Source organism: Calonectris borealis, chromosome 1 (genome assembly GCF_964195595.1).
Source record: "Calonectris borealis chromosome 1, bCalBor7.hap1.2, whole genome shotgun sequence".
Classification (NCBI taxonomy): domain Eukaryota; kingdom Metazoa; phylum Chordata; class Aves; order Procellariiformes; family Procellariidae; genus Calonectris; species Calonectris borealis.
Genome location: NC_134312.1, coordinates 94,818,516 through 94,840,785, shown reverse-complemented (window position 1 = coordinate 94,840,785; position 22,270 = coordinate 94,818,516). Strand labels below are relative to the sequence as shown.

Below are 22,270 nucleotides of genomic sequence, written 5' to 3'. Positions count from 1 at the left end.
TCTGAAGATCAAATTCACTTCCATTTACAAAATATCTTTAGGAAAAACTGTTGATTGATTCAGAGAATTCACACAGTATGCAACAGTATGCAACTAAATGCCTTCTGACAGAACAAGTTATGTTCAAATTGTACTGGTTTATTTACAACTGTAGTTTATAAACAGTAACACAAACATCTTTACATGAAAAAAATCTCATTGCTAAAGTAGGCACAGAGTCAGAGACTCTTCAGGATATTTTCAGGATATTTTCAGAAGGGAGTAGGAAGAGGAAAATGTAATACAACAGCTGCTGGGCAAAACTATAAATACATGAGCGTTGGCCCAGGTGCAATTTCATGCAAATATCTTCAACAGTTCAAGTTCTATTGGTGTTTACTCAGATACTAAGAAGAAAAAAAAAAAGGAATTAGTTCCAGAATTAAGGTGCCCTAGCTGGATTCCTAGTAAAATAACTTAGAATAACTGTTTTTTATAAAGGTCAGTTTAATTTATTTTACCTCCTGACGATGTACCAATTCACAGGTTTTGATTCAAATACTCAGAAGACTTCATGCAGCAAAGCTAATCCCTATTACCTTTATTTCACAGTTTTTGGTAATTTCCACATCAGCCTACAAAGATGCTATGCCTCAGCCATAAGGACATTCCCGTACTGAGCTTTTTAACAAGAGAACCGTTCTTGGAACAAGTGGAAAGCTGCTGATAAACAATCACATAGTTGCCATCTCTCAAATATTAATTAATTTAAAAGATGTTAGTTAAAAGAATATAAACAAATGCTTGAATCAATGAAGGCAACAGGTAATCAATACATTTATCACAGGTACATAGCACTTGAATCTCTTCACTTTATTTGTGTGTGTTAATTTTCTTGCTGAACACACCTCCGATCAGCACATACTCACTTCTGTGCTGAACTGAACGTTTTTAAAGGTCTAATTATTATCTTAGACATTTTGTTTCTGAGGGGCAAGGTAACTTGTTTGCAACTGTCATATTCTGCCATGAAGAATTAACTTCAATTTCAATGCACACTCATCTTTACAAGAGAAACAGCCTTAACCTATGAAATGTACAATTTTGCATCATTAAAAAATCACAACCCTGTAGTAAAAGCTTATTGTGCACAGTACATTTGGGTATTTAAAAATACCCTTACCACCAATTCCAATTATTTAACGTAGTAGTGGATAAGACTTTTTAAAAAGTTAAATTTACAAATTGCTTGCTTTGCTTTCCATTTATCTGCAGCCCAAGCTGGACTTAACCATTTTTAGTGAGAAGGAACCAGTATTTTTAAGATTTTTATCTGCTCTGCTCATAAACTTAAGTTTTTAATCACGCCTTGATACTACCCAGTAGGCAAAATCAGATTTATAGACTGTAGCCAACGGAGACATTTTACTTTCAAGGGACAGTAATTTAAAAACCATCCTGTTTTCAACCGCTTCTCCATATCTGGCAGTGCTTCATTCCTTTGACACACTTAATGCGAACCCAGCTGCATCTTCTCTTGCAAAGATGCAGACCGCTCACATTAAGGCTGCATTAAACAAACTGACATTTATAATAAACATTTCTTCAAAACAAAAACATGTAATAAAAAAAAATAAAAATCATGTTCAGAAATTGATAATAATTTACCCTATCTTAAGCCTGCTACTCAGGCACTCCCATCAGCAAACAGAAAAATTCTTAAGTTAGTATTCAGTTGGGAAACAGTCAGCTTGTGTCCACATACAGTATCTTAGTTGCTTCTTCTTTATAAACTGTTCTCTACAAAGTCTTTAGTTATTAACTCTCCAAGGCATCCAATACTTTCATGATCTGTTGTTTTATGGCTTTGGTAGCATCACCTGCATTTGGAATCAAATACCTTAAAAAAAAGATTAGAAAAAGCCATCATTAATTCACTATAAAATTTTTGAGCATCAATTTCGTGATTCTTGTTTTGATTTTTCCTCTGACACAAACTAGGAGGAAGGACGGGGGGAATATATTAAAATGAAAAACTACTGAGAAAATAACATTTATTTCCTGTTTATACTATGAAACACTTCCTGTTTGTGAACTTAGAACTGTTCAGGAGTACTTCACAGAACTGAAAAGTTCTTAATTAATTGACAATGGTATAGATCAGGCAGTTCAAGATCCCTACAGATAGCACTGTCCGACTGAAGCATGGCAGTCCTCTTTTTTTGTTTGGGTTTTGTTGTTGTTGTTTTTTTGTTTGTTTTGTTGTTGTTGTTGTTGTTGTTGTGGGTTTTTTTATTTCTATAGATAGCTCTAGATCATTTATTTACGATCCTTTCGTCAATCTTCTGGATTTGCTCCAGTCAACAAGGCGGTGATGAAGTAATTCAACAAGCAGCAAAGTTCTCTGCAACATTTTAATTTATCTTTGTCTGACCTATCACCAAACTAATTTCATTCTAAGCAGCCAACAGGCATAGAACAACTTCCCTAGTTAGCTAGAAAACTCAACTCCCACTTCTTGTGAAAACAGAGCACCTGCTGCACACAGTTTTCCCCAAGGAAGAGGACAAGGAAATGTCCAACTGATGTCAGCAACTTTGTTAAAACAGTGCCAAGAAACAACAGGCTACACCAGCCCAATACAGCCACCCCTCTGACCTCCCCCCAGTCTTAAGCATGCAATGTCGAGCAAGGCAATACCTAACTTTCAGGGACCAGGTTTCAGGGGTTCAGAGTTTTGAGGTTACGCTTCTGGACTCCTTGTACAATGCATAGGAAGAATTAGATGTCTCAAAAAAGATACCACAGAAGAAAGACCACTCTCTTAAATCCCACTCTTCACAAATCCATACTTTAGGGGGCAGAGAGTTGTCCACTTTATTTTCGTTTGAGACATACTACAAAAAGAAAACTCCTGCACACATCCCATCCCCAACAACTGTCATTGCAGACCATGGAGTTCCTCTCTGCTGAGTCTTGTAACTATCCTCATTCTGCTGGCAGATCTTTTTTCTAGTTCACATCTGAATTACCTATTTCTAAATAAAAACTATTACTTTTGAACTGAATTCTGGGAATTACAGCATGCCCTTGATTTCCAGTTGACAGCTTTCTGTATATCATTACTACTTACACCTCTGCTACTGAGATGGCTTACCTTTCAACTGCCAAAATTTCTATGCCTGAAGTATTGCTATTTCCATATTTAAACGTGATCAGTTCCGGGTGTTTCTTCTTTGATGTGATTTTGACTACAGAGTTGAGTGCCTGTCGAGACTGTATATAAGCCAGTCCCTTTCGCGATGGAATCTCTCTCAAACAGTACATATGAGTTGCTGTTACTAGGAGATGACTTGAAGAAAAAGAAAAATACAAATTAAATTTGCTAATGAAATAAATATCAGCTATTTAGAAAGTTAAATTCTACAAATAAGCTACATGGAGACAGCTAAAGAAAACAGTCGCCAAATCGAAGAAACAGTTTTAAGACTTAAAATCTGTAATTTAGAAAGGTCTACAAAATACTTCAGATTTTCCTTGAGTACTGTATCATAGCCATTTTTGAAAACAAGCATGGCACCCTCAACAGCATACAAAAAGTGAGCAGTTAACATCACCACCTCAACACAACAGCCATGAGTGCTATCAACAAAGATCACAACCACCAGTACTGTGCCAGCCCACACACAGAGTAGGGAAAATGTCTCCAGCCTCTCTCTTTCATCCTTCAATCATACCCTAACCCCATCCCTCCATCTACAGGGCAGCAACTCTACATGTGGAGCATCAGACCTAAGTTACCAGGACGTGCTGGCACTCCATGACGGTCAATCACTGTACAAGCACTAACGTAGAGATGCTGACCTGCCGGCTCAGTTCAAGGCCCACTTTTGCTTTCTTCATGGAAGGAATGCATGTTCAACTAGTGGTGGGAATACACTAGTTGAGTTCCAATTCAGTTTGAGAAATGATACTATGACAGGTTACTAATTATACACCATATAAAATAAATCTAATGGGAAAATAAAATTATTAATAAAAGACAAGAACAGACCATGATGCAAGAGAAAGCCTATCATAATTTTCTGTTATCCAGATTCAACAGGATTTGTACTCTTTGGGGAAGCCAAGGTACAGCAAGTACCGTGTTCTGCTCTTGCAGGATTAACAAGGTCACTGAATCTTAGGGGCAAGATGAGTGCATAGTACAAGGCACAGAGACAAGTAGACAAGAAAAACCAGAGCCCCAGGTACACTGGTCTTGAAAAATAAGCTATGTATACTGAGAATATTTTCCTTACTATCTTGTTTTGCGAAGCAAAACTTCATACTACGTTTTGTACATAATTACCATTCTATAACACTGCAAATATAAGAATGCAAATATAGTGGTAACGTTTTGTGCTAGGTTGTTTCGTACCTTCATTTCCTAGTTTAATATCAAGAATAACTTAATTGCCCAGTATTTTTTTTTTTAAAATGTGTATCAAGACAGACATTTTCATTAAGCTTAGGACTAATTCCAGTACCTGGGAAACATATGTCCATTTTCTTTTACTTCATTACAGGGGAAGTTATACTTCACATCAGGTTTATTTATCCATGTTTGGATGTTGACAATCTCTTTTCGATCATCATCTGACATTGAGGAGCTATCAATTTCATCTATTTTGAAGGGATGTGGGTAAAAAAAAAAAAAATTTCACACAACATCAGACAACTTTTCAACTCACTTAAACCCATAGTAGCTACACTGGTTCAAACCAAGGTCCACCTAGCCCCCAAGAGCGTCCATAAATAATTGTTCAGAGGGAAGAAAGAAAAAGGCATGCATATCTGATATTTCTCTTTTAATTCTCTCTCAGCAGACAACTATTTTCAGCTCAGGGGATTTCTTAGGCTGGTTTGATTTGTCCATTCAGTAAAGTTTAATAGATCTCTTTTACATGGCCTTGTCCAGACTTTCCCTGAAGCCATGTAAACTTTTTGCATCTACGACACTTGTATCTTTTGGCAAAGAGTACCAAAAACATGTCAACTACATTCCAGGAAAACATTCTCTTGTGGCTTCTGGTTTCTTGTACAAGAAGAAATAAACATCTGTTGATCCCTTTCCAGACTAGGCATTATTTTTGTGGGACACTTTTCCTCCCCTAAATTGCCTATTCCACATAACAAAAGTTCTAATATTCAGTTATGCCTGCTGTGAAAACCATTTCACATCTTTCCTCACCCTTCTTATCCCTCTCTGAACCTTCTCCTGTTCAAACACATTATTTCTGAGGTAGAGGATCAAGACACACAATATAGACACACAAACTATAGGTTTATACACAATATAGAGACACAATATAGACACACAATATATAAAGCATAGGTTTATACAGTGACATAATGACCTCTGTTTTATTGTCTGTTCCTTTCCTTATAATTCATAGTATTTGATTTGCTTTTCCGATTGCTAATGAGCACTTATAAACCTATTATAAACCTACTGCTCTTGGACACAGCCAAATCACTCTCCTATTTTGTATCTGAAACTAGAACTGTTTTTTTTTCCACGTCTTTCTCGCCTCACATTAATTCACATTGAATTTCACGTGCCATTTTATTGCCTGGTCACTCAGACTAGCAAAAGACTCCTGCAATTCTTCAGTCTGTCCTTGGTACTTTGAATAACCTTGGGTCATTAGCAAAAATTGTTGTCTTCAGGTTCACTTCCTTTTCTAAGGATACTTAAGAACATACTCAAAACCAAAATTTTCAGCACAGACCTCCGTGAAACACCCAAAACTCCTGCAAGTGTTATCACTTAGTTGCAAAATACTGTTTTTAATGTCTAAATATGGTGACTACGTTTACGTAGTAATTTTGGTGTTACATTAGAAGAATTTAAGCAATCTAGTTATCTAAAACAACGAACTATATTAAATCCATAGAAATTACCCCTAGAAATAACTTCGAAGGACACCTCTTTAAAGTGTCTTTTTCAAAGCCAGTTTTCTACACTTTGTTAAACTATTTATTTCAAAGCAATTCAGAATTATAGTCACACTTCTGAAAAGGTTTTCACTGAAAATATACATTATGAAATTGAAAGGAATGGAACAAAATCCGTCCTCATTTCACAGAATCACAAAATGGTTGAGGATGGAAGGCACCTCTGGAGGTCATCTGGTCCAACTCTCCTACTCAAGCAGGGCCACCTAGAGCAGGTTGCAATTATTATAGCTGATCACATTTTTTTTACTACAAAAAAACCATTAAAACTTCACAAAAACAATTTTACAGAAACAGGTTCACTTTTTGCATTCTTGTGTACCAAAATAACATACATTTCACTTCATATGTGTTGGCTTTGCTTATTCAAATCACTGCAGTGATTCTGCTTACTTACTGAGTCTAATAATGCTTTTAAAAGCAAATATAAATAGAAATTAGCAAATAACCATTACTGAAAATATGTTCTAGACAATTTGTCTTTGAGGACCTGGTTTTCTGAAACCATATAGACTTTGCCAAACACTGTTATGGATGCTCAAAGAACTGTGCAAACTTAATTACATGGCATTTGGAGAAGTATCTTGTTAGTGTTAAAGCTTCTGCCTGATAGTTTCATTTTGCTCTTTCCCAATTCTTACAGCAGACAAACAACGATCAACTGTTTGTCATCAATCTTATTTAAATGACTCCAGATCCTATGAATCTCTTTCATTAATCTTCCTAAATTATTTCTTTTCCAGGTCAAAGATTCTTAGTCTAGTCATTTGTTTCTCACATGGAAGCTGAGTATGCCTTTTGGTCACAGAACGGTTACTTGTGAGATGATGATGGCTGGGAGTAAGCTAACACTACCAGAACAAAACCAGGACAGCAGTAGGTCTGCACCATTCTAGCATTAGCACTAGTCTCAAAAAAAATCCCCTTTGTGAAAAGTGTGGCGTTCCAGTTTTGCCTGTAATTTTTCAACTAGATAAAAAAATTAAAGAAAAATTGCACATTTTTTTTGTAGCATTCTGCATGCACATCAAGAGATGAATCAATTATTAATAGATTCAATGCAATAGCTCCAACTATATTTTCAGAAATTCAGATGGTTACACTAACTGCTAATACTAGAGATTCAACCTGAGATCTATCAGCCAAACTAGGTCCTTTACATTTTGCTTACTGTCATGAATAATAAAGGTACAATTGCAGGTTTACACGTACAAGACCAGTGTAGAAAAACAGATCTTTACTACAGAAAAAACAAGTGAACACGAACGATCGACTAGACTCATCTGATTCCATTTCTTCCTGTTGGCTGTTTGGTGCCTACCACAAAATCTTTTTTATTTAGTCTGCTACTATGTATTTAAAGAGGGTGTTTCTTTCTTGGTTCGTCCTAGGCACCACCATAACAAACATGATCAATGATAAGAGTTAGAAAAATGCCATATTGTAAGACAGATGTAAAATATGCTCGTATGATTTAGCCAAACTTAATAATTTTGTCTAAATAAGCTAATCTAGGTAAGGGGAAAATCTTCTACTGTACCAGTATCGTATTCTTCTTCATCTCCGATGCTGAATACTGGTTTCACACCACGGTAGGGTTTTCCTACTCTGTCACTGCTGCTGACATGTCTGCTGGCAATGAAAAGGGCAGGAGAGGACATGGGATGCGAGAAGAAAAGTAATTTAAAAACTGATGGTATGATTCCTATAATAACATATTAGCAAAATGTAAACACAACTGTGCAACCAATAAGGACAAGAGAATTTCATAAAGCTGCCTGCAAGGAAGCTGTAACTGACCCATCAAGCAATTTGGTTAGTGAAAGCATGTATTTCACAGTTACTTGGCAAGGCTGACTCTTGTTAACAAATAAAGAAATACTTATTAGTTTTAAAAAGAACTTCTGGTCACCTTCTCAAGTGACAAAATATATTAGAGACCTGAAAACTGACAATATGCTATGAAGTTTCTAGCATGAAACTCTGAAATATTTCTGGACAGTCAGGGCAGCTCTATAAGGATGCCGAATTGGGATGGAGGAAGAATGAAGACTATTAACTAACATGTCTGGAAGCTCATTTTTCTGGTTAATTCCTCAAAAGATAACAAAATAACTTAAGCACTTCAAAGTGGAGTTATTATAAACCATCCACTGTAGTGTGAACTCTGACTTCCTATCCATTACCTTCTCCAGCATGAGCCCAATCCCAAAATCTTTGGTCATGTAATTCCTACTGCTAAAATCCCAGCATCACTGGGATTTCTGCATAGATATTAACCTCAAAAATCACATTTAAACCTACTTCTACAGATCACGTTAAATGACACAAATACAACTGAGTCTTAATGTTTGACAGTAACAGTTGCAAATCCTGAGATATTTTAAAGCTCCAGCTCAGAGTGCTGAGATTAGATGGTCACAGCTGTCATGTTAAAAGTTCTGGCCCTCAACTGCTGAGAATACCTGAAAAATATGAGAAAATCTAAAGGTTCAGAAAGCCACAAAATAGGGAATTGCTGGGGAAAAAAAAAAAAAAAAAACAGTTCATGATTTTAGCCTTTAGAACTGGCAACATGTAGTAGTTCAAAAAAACAAAACAAAATGAAAATACGCCTGTCTCTTTCCCCCATTTCAATTTCTATAACCTCCCTCCCCATAACATCTATTCATATTTCCTATAAACTATAAGCCCTGGTTCCTGTTTTAAGTGTATTCACAAACTCCAATTTACATGCTACTGTAGAACCAAGCTAGAGAGGCAACCTCTTTAGTAATACATACATGAATGCTAGTACTTATGTATACCTGAAAGCATATTTGAAAGTTAAAAAAGAAACCTACATTTTCCACAGCTCAAATTTACTAATGTAGACAAAACAAGGAAATGTTTAACAGGAAAAAAAACAGAAATGCATTCTACAATGAAACAAAAAATAAACATACAAAAACATGCTCATTAGTGTTTAAGACAATAAGCATCAATGACACTGACAATTCAAGAGGGCAGTGCTTCTATATGGAGGCTTTTGTCAATATGCTTTAGTAATACATAACCAATTCAGTAAGAAGCAGCACATTTAAATAGTGTAAAATTGAATTACACAGAGAGGATTTAAGAGAAGATCTCCTTGGTGTTTATAGATCAAAGTTAGTCAAGACAAGGGAAAGTAAAAAGCTACTTTATAAAAACCTGGTAAGATCTTAGGCTAGAAATGAATTTCCTTTAACCTGTTTGCATGGAAGGCCATCATTACATTGTTACAAATGGAATGCAATTCCCTTTAGTGGGAAATGAAATATATTGGTCATAAACACGAAGTGGGTCTAATTGAATGGATGGGAAAAGAATGCCATTCCATGTTTTTAAGGGCTACAATTTTAAGAGAATAGTCTATTGATCCATAGTGTGAGCAAATTTATTATTGCATCATCACAATGAAAGGAGATAAGCAATACGAATGAAAGGAGCAAGTAAAATAACCAAAGTATAATCTCAATATATCAAAAATTCTTGGTTACAAATACAGATTCAAGTGTCTTTCAGTTATCACACACAGTCACCAAGTGTTTTAAGTTGGAATTTTAACACTATCTTACCAGATTCTAAAAACTGATCAACAAAATGTGGGGAGAAATCCCCATGATCTTTAGGATTTCTAAATTAACAAAATATATTATGTGCTATTGGGATATTCCCACTTTTTTTTTTTCTTATAGAATAGTGGTTAACATTACTAATGGTTTTGCTGACACAACACCATTCTGTAATGCTCATGGGTAAATCCTATCTCAAAGTATGTGCAAACTACTTGAAAGAAGAATTGGTCAAAAATCCTTGAAAATCCAAACAACATTTTAAATCTTCATTAATTCTTCCAGCACCAATCTTCATGCTTTTCAGTCTATGAGGATCGAAAGCTATAACATAGAGTTCCTAAAGTATAACCAAAGTTCCGAGGTCATTATGCATGAGCTGTCCTTCATTTATCACATGCAATTTTATATAAACTCAATTCACAATTTTTATTTCTGAAATAATTATAAGGCAGTAAGTCTGAGACAAATGTGAAGGGACTCCAGATTTGTGTGAAATGCAGTAGTTATGTGAACAAGATGAGGGAGAGTTGCAAGGCATATTTACTTATTCACTCAGCATTTTTCTTTTCCCAGTAATGAGCACCTCTGCTTCTATCAGCATATTCTGTCACCGTGTGATGAGAAGCATAAAAATTCCAGATTTCCAGACAGAATATCTGTATGGGTTCCCTGTAATATCTAAGCTCAGATGATGCTTTATGAACAGTTTATAACAAGTCCTCTTCACAGTTGTAGTCTCTCTTGTTAAAACCTTAAGCCATAAGTTGTTCAGTAATTGCTCCTGGTGTCTTTCACTAGTACAAGTCGCTAATAAAATGTATATAGGAAACAACAAGTAAAAAAAAAAATTCCATGAAACACAACAGTAAGGAAGACAACAGAAATAACAAAGCAGAAACTAAGAGAAGAAAGCACTGCCAATACATTCTTTTTCTTCCTCTAGTCCCCTGACCAGTACTTGTAAAAACCAATAGCTTTAATATATTCAAAAAACCTAAATTAATATAAAAACATGCGAGCAATTTTGTCAGTGTAACCAATGCTTACAAATACTGCGATGCCATGCTAAATACAACAAAGGTGGTTTTAGTCAGACTGCTTAATTGTCAAGCTTACCGCTCCAGGCTTGCTCTGTCTGGCCAGGGAATATTGAAAGGTATTCTATAGTACATTGGGGCAGAGGACAGAACAAAAGAATTAAAAAAAAAAAGTTTAAAGGAAAAATCTAGATAAATAATTGAAATGCTCTATATTGGCAATGTATCTTCTTCAAGGAGGATGCTTATAAATAAAAGCAATGCTTAGTAACAGCTAGCCATGAGGTAGAGAAATATTTGTAAAAATTCTACTAAAAGATGCATTTTTCATGCTATGTATGGCTTACATATAAGCTTACTTGAATTCTTCACACAACAAAAGCTACTACCAAGTGCTATTTAAGAATTTTTTGCCTCTAATTGTGAAACAATAAAAATAATTTTCCAACACAAGAAGAAGTAACAACCTTTTGATTAGTTACAAGACTATTAAAAACTACTGTTTGTTTGGCATGTATTTTAAATCCTGCTATCAAACAAACACTAGCTCTGTAAAATTCTTGAATACCAATGTCTTAGCAACATACAACTCCAAAGGCTGCATTTTAAAGAGCTCTAAAATAGGCTATTCAATTAAAGCTTTGACAGATGAAAGCTGTTATTCTTTTATCTAGTTAAGTATTTGGAATGATGACTTCTAGCTTTGAAAGTGTCTTTTAACATGTTTGCACATTCTCGTTCCCAGGTCCACTTGAAGATACAAAAAATGAATAAGAGTGGATTCTGGGTTTGAAAAGCAGCTTTACATCAGGACTTGAAAAATCATGACCTTCAAAAAAGTTAAACTCAGCTTGAAGAGATGGGGCAGTAAGAAAACCAAAACAGAACAAAACCAACTAAACAAAAAACCTTGTCCAGAATCCTTCTGTCATTCACCCATTCCATTAAGAGTCAGGATGGGGAGGAACTGAAATAAAAGTGAAATCATTCTTGACTTTTAGACTGAATACAGAACCGACACATTTTAAGAAATCAAACTAACCATGCAGTGACAAATTCTAGATAAACATTCAAGAGAAAAGACTGCTTACACTGGCCTTGCAATACTAAGGCAGCACAGTAGGCTTACTGTGTCATGATAAAATTGTGAGGAGGGTAGAGGTAGGAAATCTAAAAGCTTAAACCGGAAGATAACTTTTGTTCCTAATTAGCACAGTCTTCACATTTACAAAGCAGCCACCTGAAATGGGAAGTTACTCCTCACTGCTAATTCACAGTGAGATATAAATGACGCACCTGTCCACTGGAGTAGATGTGTTTTCAATAAAACTAATAACTTTTTCTTTCACATTCACAGATTTAGTCTTCAAAGCAACCGTCATTTTATTCACCAGGGACTTTACTCCTTTTCCATCACTTGAACCGTTAGGAGAATCACCCTGTAAAAGTAACTCCTCTCAGGATTAATCACATAAAAATAATGTTATTTCATCTCCAGTTTGTTAAGAAAGGACACAGACTACAAAATAGTAATCTATTTTTTGGTACTCTTACAGCTTTAAGTATTCTTTTAGAGTTCTATCAAATGACAGCAACGATATGTGTCTGAGGTAAAGATGATCCAATAAAGCAAGCTTAACAAACCTTATTACCGAGCACTATGCTACGAAAATCTAGAGAGGAAGGAATTCTATTAATGATAAATTGTATCAAAATTAAAAGCCATATTCTATGTACAACATATCAGCTATAGAAAAGAGACAATTTTGAGCTTTCCCATGAAACTGTATGCCAGTTTTATAGCAATTTATTCCCAGAGTGAAGAAAAGCCAGGAAAAGAATTGTCCATTACATATATTCTGCTGGAGAACGACTACACTAAGTTCTTCTCTACAAGCTCTTCCTCTCAAGAGGATAAAAATGTTTAGGTGACTAGACAGTGAATATAGTTTAAATTAAACACACAACAGAAAACAATCATGACTTGCAGTAATGCACTTTACAGAACAGAATGAGGAATATGAAGAAAAAATTCAGTACACCTGGGGCTCCCATCCCACTACACCACTTGAGCTTAAAATTCACTTACATCAACAGAGGAGTTTATGCTACTTCTTGAGCCTGAGGTACTAGCAATCCAGTGGCCATATCCATTTTCTGGTCCTTCCACATTGATATCTGCTAAGTGCTGCTGGAGGGCTGTTAAAAGGCCATTAAAAAACATTCAGAACTACACTGGAATTAGTCTGTTGATGAAAATACTGTATACCCAAGACTAATCAGTAATAATTTTTGCACCACATGATTTAATAAAACAGACAAATTCAGATACCACTATAATCATCCCCGGCTTTTCTTTCAGTAGTATAAAGGCATTAGGATAATCTTTATTTTACTAAAGAAAACAGTTAAAATACAGCAGCAACTAAAAATAAATCACTGCTTTGATCCTAAAGATAGCTGTTATGACACTGCACATATTGACTACTAACGTCTCTATACTCATATTGTAGCACAGATCTCTCCACTGTTGTTAGAGCCTGATTGATTCCAGCAACATAAACTGCAGAATTATGAACTGATGATTTAAGAAAACACAACAATAATTAATAGTAATTATGAAGTAGCATCTTCATGTGGATCTGCAATCTACAGAGACTAAACATCAAGAATGATAAGTTAGAAGAAAGAGGGACTTTCCCCACTTCCTGTATTAATTTTTCACCATTCGGAAATGTGGGTAAGCCATAACAGTTAACCACAAATGTGCAAGTGCACAGTGTTGACTTACACAAAACAAAAACCTGACAAATGAGACCTATTTGCTATTAATTTAGCTGATTTCTAGCCAAAGCCTAATAAAAATATCAACAGATTAAGATATCAAGTTTTCTCAAGCCAAAGAGAAAGAGCCATTATTAATAAGCTTACCCATAAATCCTCCTTTGGCAATGCTTACATACTCCTTATTTTTCTGCAACAGAAAAGACATTTTTGGTTGAAGCAAAAATCTGTGGAACGAGTTTTGCAAGCATGGTAATGAAACATGGGTTAATTTCATAAAAACTGTAAACTTTAGTGATGTAAAAAACAGTTAGAATTTTAAGGGGAAAATATCTTGCTATTTAGTATTGATGATATGTGCAGACACACTTTCATTCAGCTATTAAAACCAACAGCAATTTAGTTGTACCTGTAAGAAGTGTGCTAGCACCATGTTCATATACATATCTTCTTCTTCCCTGCCACTTCCCATGAAGCAGAGATGTTCCCCACCAGCTATGGAGCCAGACTCAATAGATTGTTTTTGTGCTTCTAATAGGGATTTTACAGACTGTGCAAATTCTGATGGGTTTTGAAGCATCTGTGGAATCAGCAAACAAAAAGTGCTGTTTGACACCAACATATTGTAACAGAACTTGTGAAAAGATACAAACTTTGAAAATGTTACAATTTGTTGAGCACAAACAAGGCAACATCAGCACTGTATAAGACACCCACACACAAAAAAGACAGCCTGACCCAGACCTCATGTTACCATGAGAATGGTCCTTTTCTTCCTCACTCCACCTTCCTCTCCCCAGGAAAGAAATGCAGCTAACATTTGTTAGTTTATTTTTGCAGACACCAAATAACAGTGGAAAAGTCTTTAAAACTTTCATATTGCATTAAGTTGGCAATATGGCTGAGGGACTGATTTCCATATTTACATATACTTGAGCACAACACGTTCAAACTTTGCAGTTTTGAAATCCTTTAACACCTAGAATTTCTAGGTACTAGTAAGGTCTCCCTCTTGTTGTCCACTCACTAAGCTTTTTCTCATTTACTTATCAAGATTTGGAAAAAAAATTACAGTCAGGAGTACAAGGACATACCTGGGATTCTTAGTACTCTCAAAAAGTTAAGGCTGTGGTCCCCTGAAGGCCTATTATGCATGCAAAACCAATGAGCTGCTATATGAAAGAGATGGAGAAACAAAAACTTTCTAAATACAGCTGAAATTTTAACCTGCTCTCGTGGGGAAGGCACTTATTTAAATTAATAAGGAAACATGGACCTGTAACTGGATTGGGGGGAGAGAAAGGGGAGGAGGAATTCTCAGCCTTTACACTGGATTAAATTACAAAGTACAAAGTAACAAGTACACAACCTAGCCATCAGTAAGTCAACCAGAATTTTAACTGGAGTCCTCCTAGAGCCAGATGCTGGTGCTTTATTACGTAGGTGCTAAATCTCACTACTTCCTCTGTCTAAGACTACCTATAAAAGAGATGGATTCCAAAGTGCTTTCCCCATTGCCTCACCTTAAAGTAAATTGTGTGTATTTTGCACATACAAGCGTATAAAATGCACTGAAGTTCCGTTAATGGCTTCTTGTCTCAAAGATTATTCCCTACAGTTCTCCTGGCACTAAACTTCTAAAAACAGAGATGAACCTGGTGATGTTCATCCAGCCTGGTTCATGGAGGATCCTAGCCATTCAAACCGACACACACTGCAGAAGTTAATTCCAATATGTAATTTAAATACATACAAACTAATCACATCCAATTTAGGAATTGTCTTCATGGACTTCTTTTTCATATATTACTAGGGTTTTAAACTATTTAATAATTTATAATGCTTACTTCTACTTTATTGAATATGATGTTCAATTAAGGCTAGCACAAGGACACCCACGTACCATGGGGAAGTTTTTACCTAAATAATTTTTGATCTAGGTTAAAACCCAGAACACTATATCATAGAATCATCCAGGTTGGAAAAGACGTTTAAGATCATTGAGTCCAACCATAAACCTAACATTGCCAACTCTCCACTACTAAGCCATCTCTGTAACTGCCATGTCTACATCTTTTAAATACCTCCAGGGATGGTGACTCAACCACTTCCCTGGGCAGCCTGTTCCAGTGCTTGACAACCCTTTCGGTCAAGAAATTTTTCCTAATGTCCAGTCTAAACCTCCCTTGGTGCAACTTGAGGCCATTTCCTCTCATCCTATCACTTGCTACTTGGAAGAAGAGACCGACACCTACCTCTCTACAACCTGCTTTGAGGTAGTTGTAAAGAGCAATAAGGTCTCCCCTCAGCCTCCTTTTCTCTCCTATATAATTATACTTGTGCAAATAATACTGAATAATACATCATTTTAATTAAAGAGGTAAAGATAATAGATGTAGGACTGAGCTGCTTAAGTAAGAGAGGTAAAAAAGCCTTTTATGGGGTTTATACATAGAAATCATTCCATGCAGCATCCATAGACTGCTTGAAGTGAAATAATGAAGGGTAAATCTAGAAGCGAAGAATACACTGTAAGCCAGCTGAAGCATAAGTGATTTGGGGAAAAAAGGACACAGAAAAATATGGAATTCATAATCAAATGGAAACTACATCTAAATCTTTAATGAAGTAATTAGTCTGTAGTACATCTCAGTCCCAAAATTAATGCACCTCCTCTCTCATATTATACTGCAAAAATTTTAAAGGAGCAACCAAATCCTTTTCAAGACATATGCTCCGTATAAGCAGGCTGTAGTAAGACTGGTTGGGGAGAAAAAACAAACAAACAAAAAAGTTATTTGTTAAAATTAATGACACCTTTCATTAGAAATTATGATGTTAAAAGAGATTTGTCCTCCAAGCAACGTCTAGTCTTTAGCCTGTATGGGTTTCCAGTTGAACCAAAGAACAGGAAGTCTGGAATCCCAAATGCTAATTTCATTAAGGACTAAAGTTCTCAGTAAAATGATGGTTCTACCAACGTTCTTTAGAGAAGCTAACTTCTGAAACCTCATCACATAGCTAGACGACCCAGTCCACAGACTAGAGTCTAAACTAAGGATAATTAATTTTTCAAGACAGACGTTTCTCTCTCCCTCTATTTAACTTAAGATTCAAAAATCAGTGAAGAAACAAAAAGCATACAAACCAAATCCGAGTCTAAATGAAATGCTGTTGATAAATGCCCAGCATTGTATTGCTCTGCAGGACGACAATCCACTACAAAGAACCTTACTCCTTCCTGAAAGAGAAAGATTTTGCCTGTTACAGAATTTTAAAATCGTGTAATTATTAATGGGAAAATACATCATCCAATTATATTTTAATACTAATTCCAATACTACAGGAACCCCTCAAAGGGGCTAACAGCTATCTGAAAATCTTATTTCATTTGTTTAGTCTAAATCTCTACAGTTATCAGACCACCAACAGTATTCTAATAGTGATTTCCCATTAATACATCAGCTTGCGCATTGGAAAGGACCCAAGTGCAATACACACCGTGTAATTATTTCACCTCTACTGAGAAGAAATATAGTGGGTATGAGGGCACACATCAAAGTTGTCCCTTCTGATGTCTTGTTGAAGTCCCAATCCAACAGTCCATTACTACTCAGCACAGCACACAAGGATAGCTTTATATCCCACTGACTTAAACAGGATATAAACAGATGCTTACCTTGACTTGGACTAGGAAAAAAAAAGTATGCATGATGAAAATGGGGCCTGGAAACTGCTACAAAAAGCCAGTAGTCAATAAGAAACACTGTAACCTAGCTACACTATTATCCATATATTGGTCTTAAATACTCTAAGTGAAGTCCCTGCATCTGTCTGCAATGAATTACTACACAAATAGCTTGAATCAATTTTTTTTGTTTGTTTAAACCTTTCATTGACAAAAGACAGATATTTCATAATGGCATTCTTCTCAAAGGTACCGAGTAGTGGGTTTTAAATTTTCCTCTACCATAACTACATTTGGAAAGGAATTCAAATTAGTGAGATATTACTTTAAGCTCCCACTCTTCAGATTCAAATCAGCTGTATTAAGCTCCCCTGTGTTGTAGCTCTAGTTGCTACAGCACAAATGCATTGCAGTCAGCAGATCATTTACAAGGGAGACAACTTCAAGACAAGAATATTTTTTCCTGAAATAGCAAATATTAATCTGTGTTGTTAGCACTTTAAAATATCTGTGATACACAAAGTAGTAAGTGATTCTTTTCCTTTTCTATAAAATTGGGGGGAAAAAAGAAGAGTAATTCAGTATACTGACTCCTTGTTGCTGATTTGCTTGAAGAATCTCAGACACAGAAACTGCTAGACAGAGAGCCTGGCTCAAGTCTGTGTCATCATCTTTGAGGCCCAGCAAGCTGCTGCCAAAAAGACTGTGGTTGTCCTAATAAGGCAAGAGGGGGAGAAAAAAGTTAACTGAAGCCATTGTCTTTAGATGTGAAGGCTTAAAGTAAAACTACATCCACCATGTCACAAACATTAAGCCTGACACACGCGTATTTTGTCTATATAGTCATCAAATTTTTGATCAACTGAAATTCTTCCTGAAAATCATGGCAAGGACTGAACTTCCATTACAAACATGCTTGTTCACCACTGACCATGCCAACATGATGAAATATCGCCGGTTTTTGGTTGTGGTTTTTTTTTTCCTCCCCCCAAAATCTCATACCTGTCTACACACATCAGAGAAAGTACATACAAGCCAAAGGCGATGACTATCAATTACTTTTATTTCATGAATTCACTGAAGTCAGATATCTTGAGTAAGGAAGAACCGCAAGAACAGTGCAGGTGATGACAGCTTTATCTCTAGTAAGTGACTTTTTCCTGTTCACTGTTGCAAGTACAGCTAGGACTGCTGTGCAGTCTACTACAACGCAATTGTGTCAGTATGGCATTTTTGCTTCATCAGTTCTTACAAGAACCTGGTTTGCAAAACAAGGTCATCAGTCACGAAGTGAGAATATTGCAAGGAAGCTTCTGTCTAATATTTTTCACTTAACCCTCTTATCTTTCAAAGATCCTAACAGTAAATACCATCAGAGTAACAACACGAAAAAACTGTTTAAAAAAACATCACAATGAAATATTCAAAGTTACTGTCACAGCAGTAGCTTAAACAGTCACCAAAAAGAGAATGTCAAAATCACTTTGTTATTACCTTCCTGAAAGAAGCTGGAGTTTTGCTACAGTAATATTGTGCCAAAGAGAAGAGATCTTCTATGTCCTCTAAATCGAGATTGGCTGGTGAAGTTTCTAAGAATTCTGAGATATACAAACAACATAAGTGCACCATTATTTCAAACGTAGAAAAAAAGCACTGTACATCTTTTCACATCATAAAATAACTTATTTTTAATACGGCATAACACAATTGAGCTTACTGATTAAACATGAATGTTGATTCATTCTCCAGGTGGAAAGAGAAGATGCAGGAAATATTCCTTATCCATAGGAAACCTATGCTATTTGCTAGAAGTTCAAACCTTCTATGCAAATTATTTTTCACCACACTCTTACCTCTGTATAGTTTTAGCTTTCAGTTGTCATACTAAGTCCGCTGCCTTTTCTAAAGAGGGCTGATCAAGGGAATCCTCTAAAACATAGTACTTAATCAGTAGTACTGTTTATATGTCCAGGATGGTACAAGGGTGTAGTTCTGCAGTATGTGGCAGAGACAAAAAATTCCAAGCACCCTCATTTTTAACTGCTAGGAGATTGTTAATTATATTGTATTATTCCATGTAAAAAACCCACAACGGCAGGTGAAATAGGCTCACAAGAAATTTAGTGTAATTTCTATAAAAACAGAAGAGGGTAAGACAAGAACAATGAATTAGGCTCAAATCAAGTGCATACAAAGATAATAATCTGGAAAATGCAACAAGTGCGGTAGATGTAAAGCAGGATTTGAAAGCTGCTGCTTTGGGCTTGGAAACATGGTGATTGTTTCAAGTATTCCAAACTGAAGTATAAAACTAGGTGTGGGAGTGTGGGAGGAAACACAAGAAAAGAATGTTAAGAACCGGGCAAATGTGATGCAGCAGAAGAATAGTAAGAAAGGAATTAGTGGGTGAGGGGATTCATTAATAAGAAAATCACAGGGAAATAATTAAATAATTCAGTTATAATTGAAAACAATAATCAATGGGGATTATACTATATGGTAAATATTTCACTAGCAGCTATATAAAAGAAGTACTTACTTATCATTTCTTCTTTATCTGATTCTTGTGCTAAGATAACGTCTCTGAAAACAGTAAAGTCACAGGCATAGATCAAGTCAGTAAAACCAAAATGAAATGAAAGTGGATTAAAACTGCGTCAGCAAGGAATGTCCCAAAGAATACACTTACTTTGCATTGACAAGGATGATTAACATTAAGAAATAAATAAAGAATGGATCTGCTTGTTGTAGATATCCATCCCATATTGCCTGAGTGACTTCAGCTGAACAGTAATATGAGAAGAGGCTTCCAAGCTAAAAATTTGGAAAATAGCGTGAGAAAAAAGCAACAACCAGGAACAATCTCATAAGGATAAAATTTTTAACAGAGATACAAGATATCTAAAAGAAAATAAAAACAACAAAATTATGTTATAACATGCATTTGCACCATGTATCGAAGGATGGTTCTACCCTCAAAAACAATTTTTATGGAAACAGTGCAATAATGCTACAGATTATCTGTGAATAAACACGCCTAGTGTGAAGGCAAACTCAGCTGTACATTGTCAGCCCTGCAAATTCAACCAGAGATAACACAATCAGGCTGGAAGACTATTTAGCTCATAGCCACTGCTAAATACCAATTATACCAACAAGACAATAAGAAGAGAATATATTTACTCAACTAGCTTAACAAATAGGACTTTGAAAAGATCCCGTAAACAACATTCTTTTTATTTTTCATAGTAGAACCAAGCTAATTGAACATGGTTCCACACTAGTTTGACAACATCACTTACTTAGCACTACATTATGATGCTTTATGGCTGAGTAATTAAACATTTGCAAGCAACAGAAAATTGTCATTATCATTTAACAAACTGTTTGCCTGTTCCCATGTTCCCATTTAAAAATACATCCTCTCTGATATGCAAAGTTCAAAGCAAATAAAAGAAAAGGTAGGAACTTCTTTTCATACATGCATAATATTTGCAATCATACCTAACTCAAATGCATACCAGCTGGCTTCACTGGGGTCTTACTGAACTCAATACAGAATTTGCATGCATCAGCAACAGAGCTACAGCTTTCAAAAGCTCAGTATCTGTTTTTAAACACTATAATGGAATATTTCAGCACTTCCTAGTATACTTTTATAAAAAAAGGTAAGAAGATCTATCCAATTCTGAGTCAAACGCAACTGAAGTCAAAATGTCCCTGAACAAGGAGGCAATGACAAGTGTCTGAATGTTGCTTATGTATTTCTACACATTAGAAATACCTCTATATAGACTAAGTTTTTTGACAAATAAAACAAGGAATTTTAGTGTAATCTCATAATATAAAATGGGGCTTAAGATTTTTTTTCTAAGACTGTACACCAGAAAGCATAGCATTGAGGACTGGCAGCTACACTAGTTCGTTTCCCTACCTCCTTTCAAAGGGAAGATTTTTTCCTAATGAATCACTAAACTTTTAATAAACAACTTCAAAGAAGTTTGTATTTACTAAGAAAAATTGTATTTTAAAAAAAGGGAGATTCAGCAGTAAAAAAAGACATGATTCCTCTTTTGAAGGCTGATGACTGGCAAAAGGAAGATTTTGAGAATATGGAAATTATTCCTGGACACATTTTAATACTAAAGTTGGTAGCAGCCTAAAAAAAAAAAATCTTTAAAAAAAACCCAAACAAATACAGACCTCACAGTTTAAGAATTCATTTCAGTCTTATTTCTTTAACTGAAAGTACACGGAGTCACAAAAAATTTTACAAAGCCAATGGGTATGAAGGAAGAGCCTAGAAGAGTTCATGGGTCATAAAGTCTTCCTTATTAATTTACAGACTTTGCCTCTGCAAGCACTGTATCATGATTTTGTATTGCATATACTAAGTAGCATTGAAACATGAGAATTGTGCTGCTTTATATTGTAGCCCTGCTACACAAACTTTATAAAAAAAAATGATTGAGGCAAGCGTCTTTATAACTACCCCAAACTCGAGGCAGTTTTGAAGTTAAGGTGAGGAGGAAATGACCAATTCTTGAAGAGCTATAAAATATACGAGCCTAAATTCTGAAAGGCATAGTGCCATATGAGGCAGTCAAATATATCTATTAGCATGGAGGTTTTTTAAAGGTTTTTTAGTAATTTGACTTTAAAAGACCCGTTAGGCTGACGTTTACCCATATCTACAACCATACAGATGCCCACTATAAAAACTAACATCACAGCTTCTTACTTTTTGAGTATGTCAGTTGCTCTGATTCTTACTTATTCCAAGTAGTTCCTAGCATCAGTTGGCTCAATTAACATCCAGTACAATAAAAACGTGACGTTAACAAAATTTCATAATTTACGTTAAACAGCTGAAGACAAAAAGCCCACACTATATTAAAATATGCAATTTATTTCGATATATGCAGTTCTAATCTCATGTACTACTCTTCCATAAACTGGCAACATGTACTTAAATTTTAACAGAAATTTATTTTTCATTATGTTTCCCTACTTTCACTTAATTACCCAGTTGAGTGCATATGAGTCTGGAGTCATCTTCTTAGTATCAAGAAAGGAGCAGAGTTCAGGCTCATGGTACTGAAGAAGCAGTCTAAATAGATGAAATGGTCTTCCCTTCATAAAACAATCCCTAAAAAGTAGCAGTGAAAATAATCATAAATCCC

At 35.5% G+C, this 22,270-nt stretch overlaps 1 protein-coding gene across 8 annotated transcripts in view; it reads right to left on the bottom strand.

Moving 5' to 3' along the window:
• Nucleotides 1–16: 16 nt before the first annotated feature.
• TBC1D23 (TBC1 domain family member 23) overlaps nucleotides 17–22,270 on the bottom strand; it is a 33,671-nt gene continuing 11,417 nt past the window's right edge. The window contains exons 5-20 of one of the 8 annotated variants that reach the window (XR_012676482.1): nucleotides 22,113–22,236; nucleotides 19,777–19,901; nucleotides 19,627–19,670; nucleotides 18,582–18,685; nucleotides 17,679–17,801; nucleotides 16,548–16,640; nucleotides 13,809–13,979; nucleotides 13,547–13,589; nucleotides 12,705–12,814; nucleotides 11,912–12,054; nucleotides 10,695–10,739; nucleotides 7,520–7,608; nucleotides 4,509–4,644; nucleotides 3,137–3,331; nucleotides 1,648–1,879; nucleotides 17–35 (exon numbers count right to left, since the gene is read on the bottom strand). Coding sequence is in view for 6 of the 8 variants with exons in the window: in XM_075167867.1 (XP_075023968.1) it covers nucleotides 1,798–1,879; nucleotides 3,137–3,331; nucleotides 4,509–4,644; nucleotides 7,520–7,611; nucleotides 10,695–10,739; nucleotides 11,912–12,054; nucleotides 12,705–12,814; nucleotides 13,547–13,589; nucleotides 13,809–13,979; nucleotides 16,548–16,640; nucleotides 17,679–17,801; nucleotides 18,582–18,685; nucleotides 19,627–19,670; nucleotides 19,777–19,901; nucleotides 22,113–22,236 (1,630 nt within the window). In the remaining 2 variants the exon portion in view is untranslated. Of the gene's footprint in view, nucleotides 36–117; nucleotides 1,880–3,136; nucleotides 3,332–4,508; nucleotides 4,645–7,519; nucleotides 7,612–10,694; nucleotides 10,740–11,911; nucleotides 12,055–12,704; nucleotides 12,815–13,546; nucleotides 13,590–13,808; nucleotides 13,980–16,547; nucleotides 16,641–17,678; nucleotides 17,802–18,581; nucleotides 18,686–19,626; nucleotides 19,671–19,776; nucleotides 19,902–22,112; nucleotides 22,237–22,270 lie in introns of those variants that run through there. The other 7 variants (XR_012676483.1, XM_075167867.1, XM_075167851.1 and 4 more) reach the window with 7 other exon arrangements.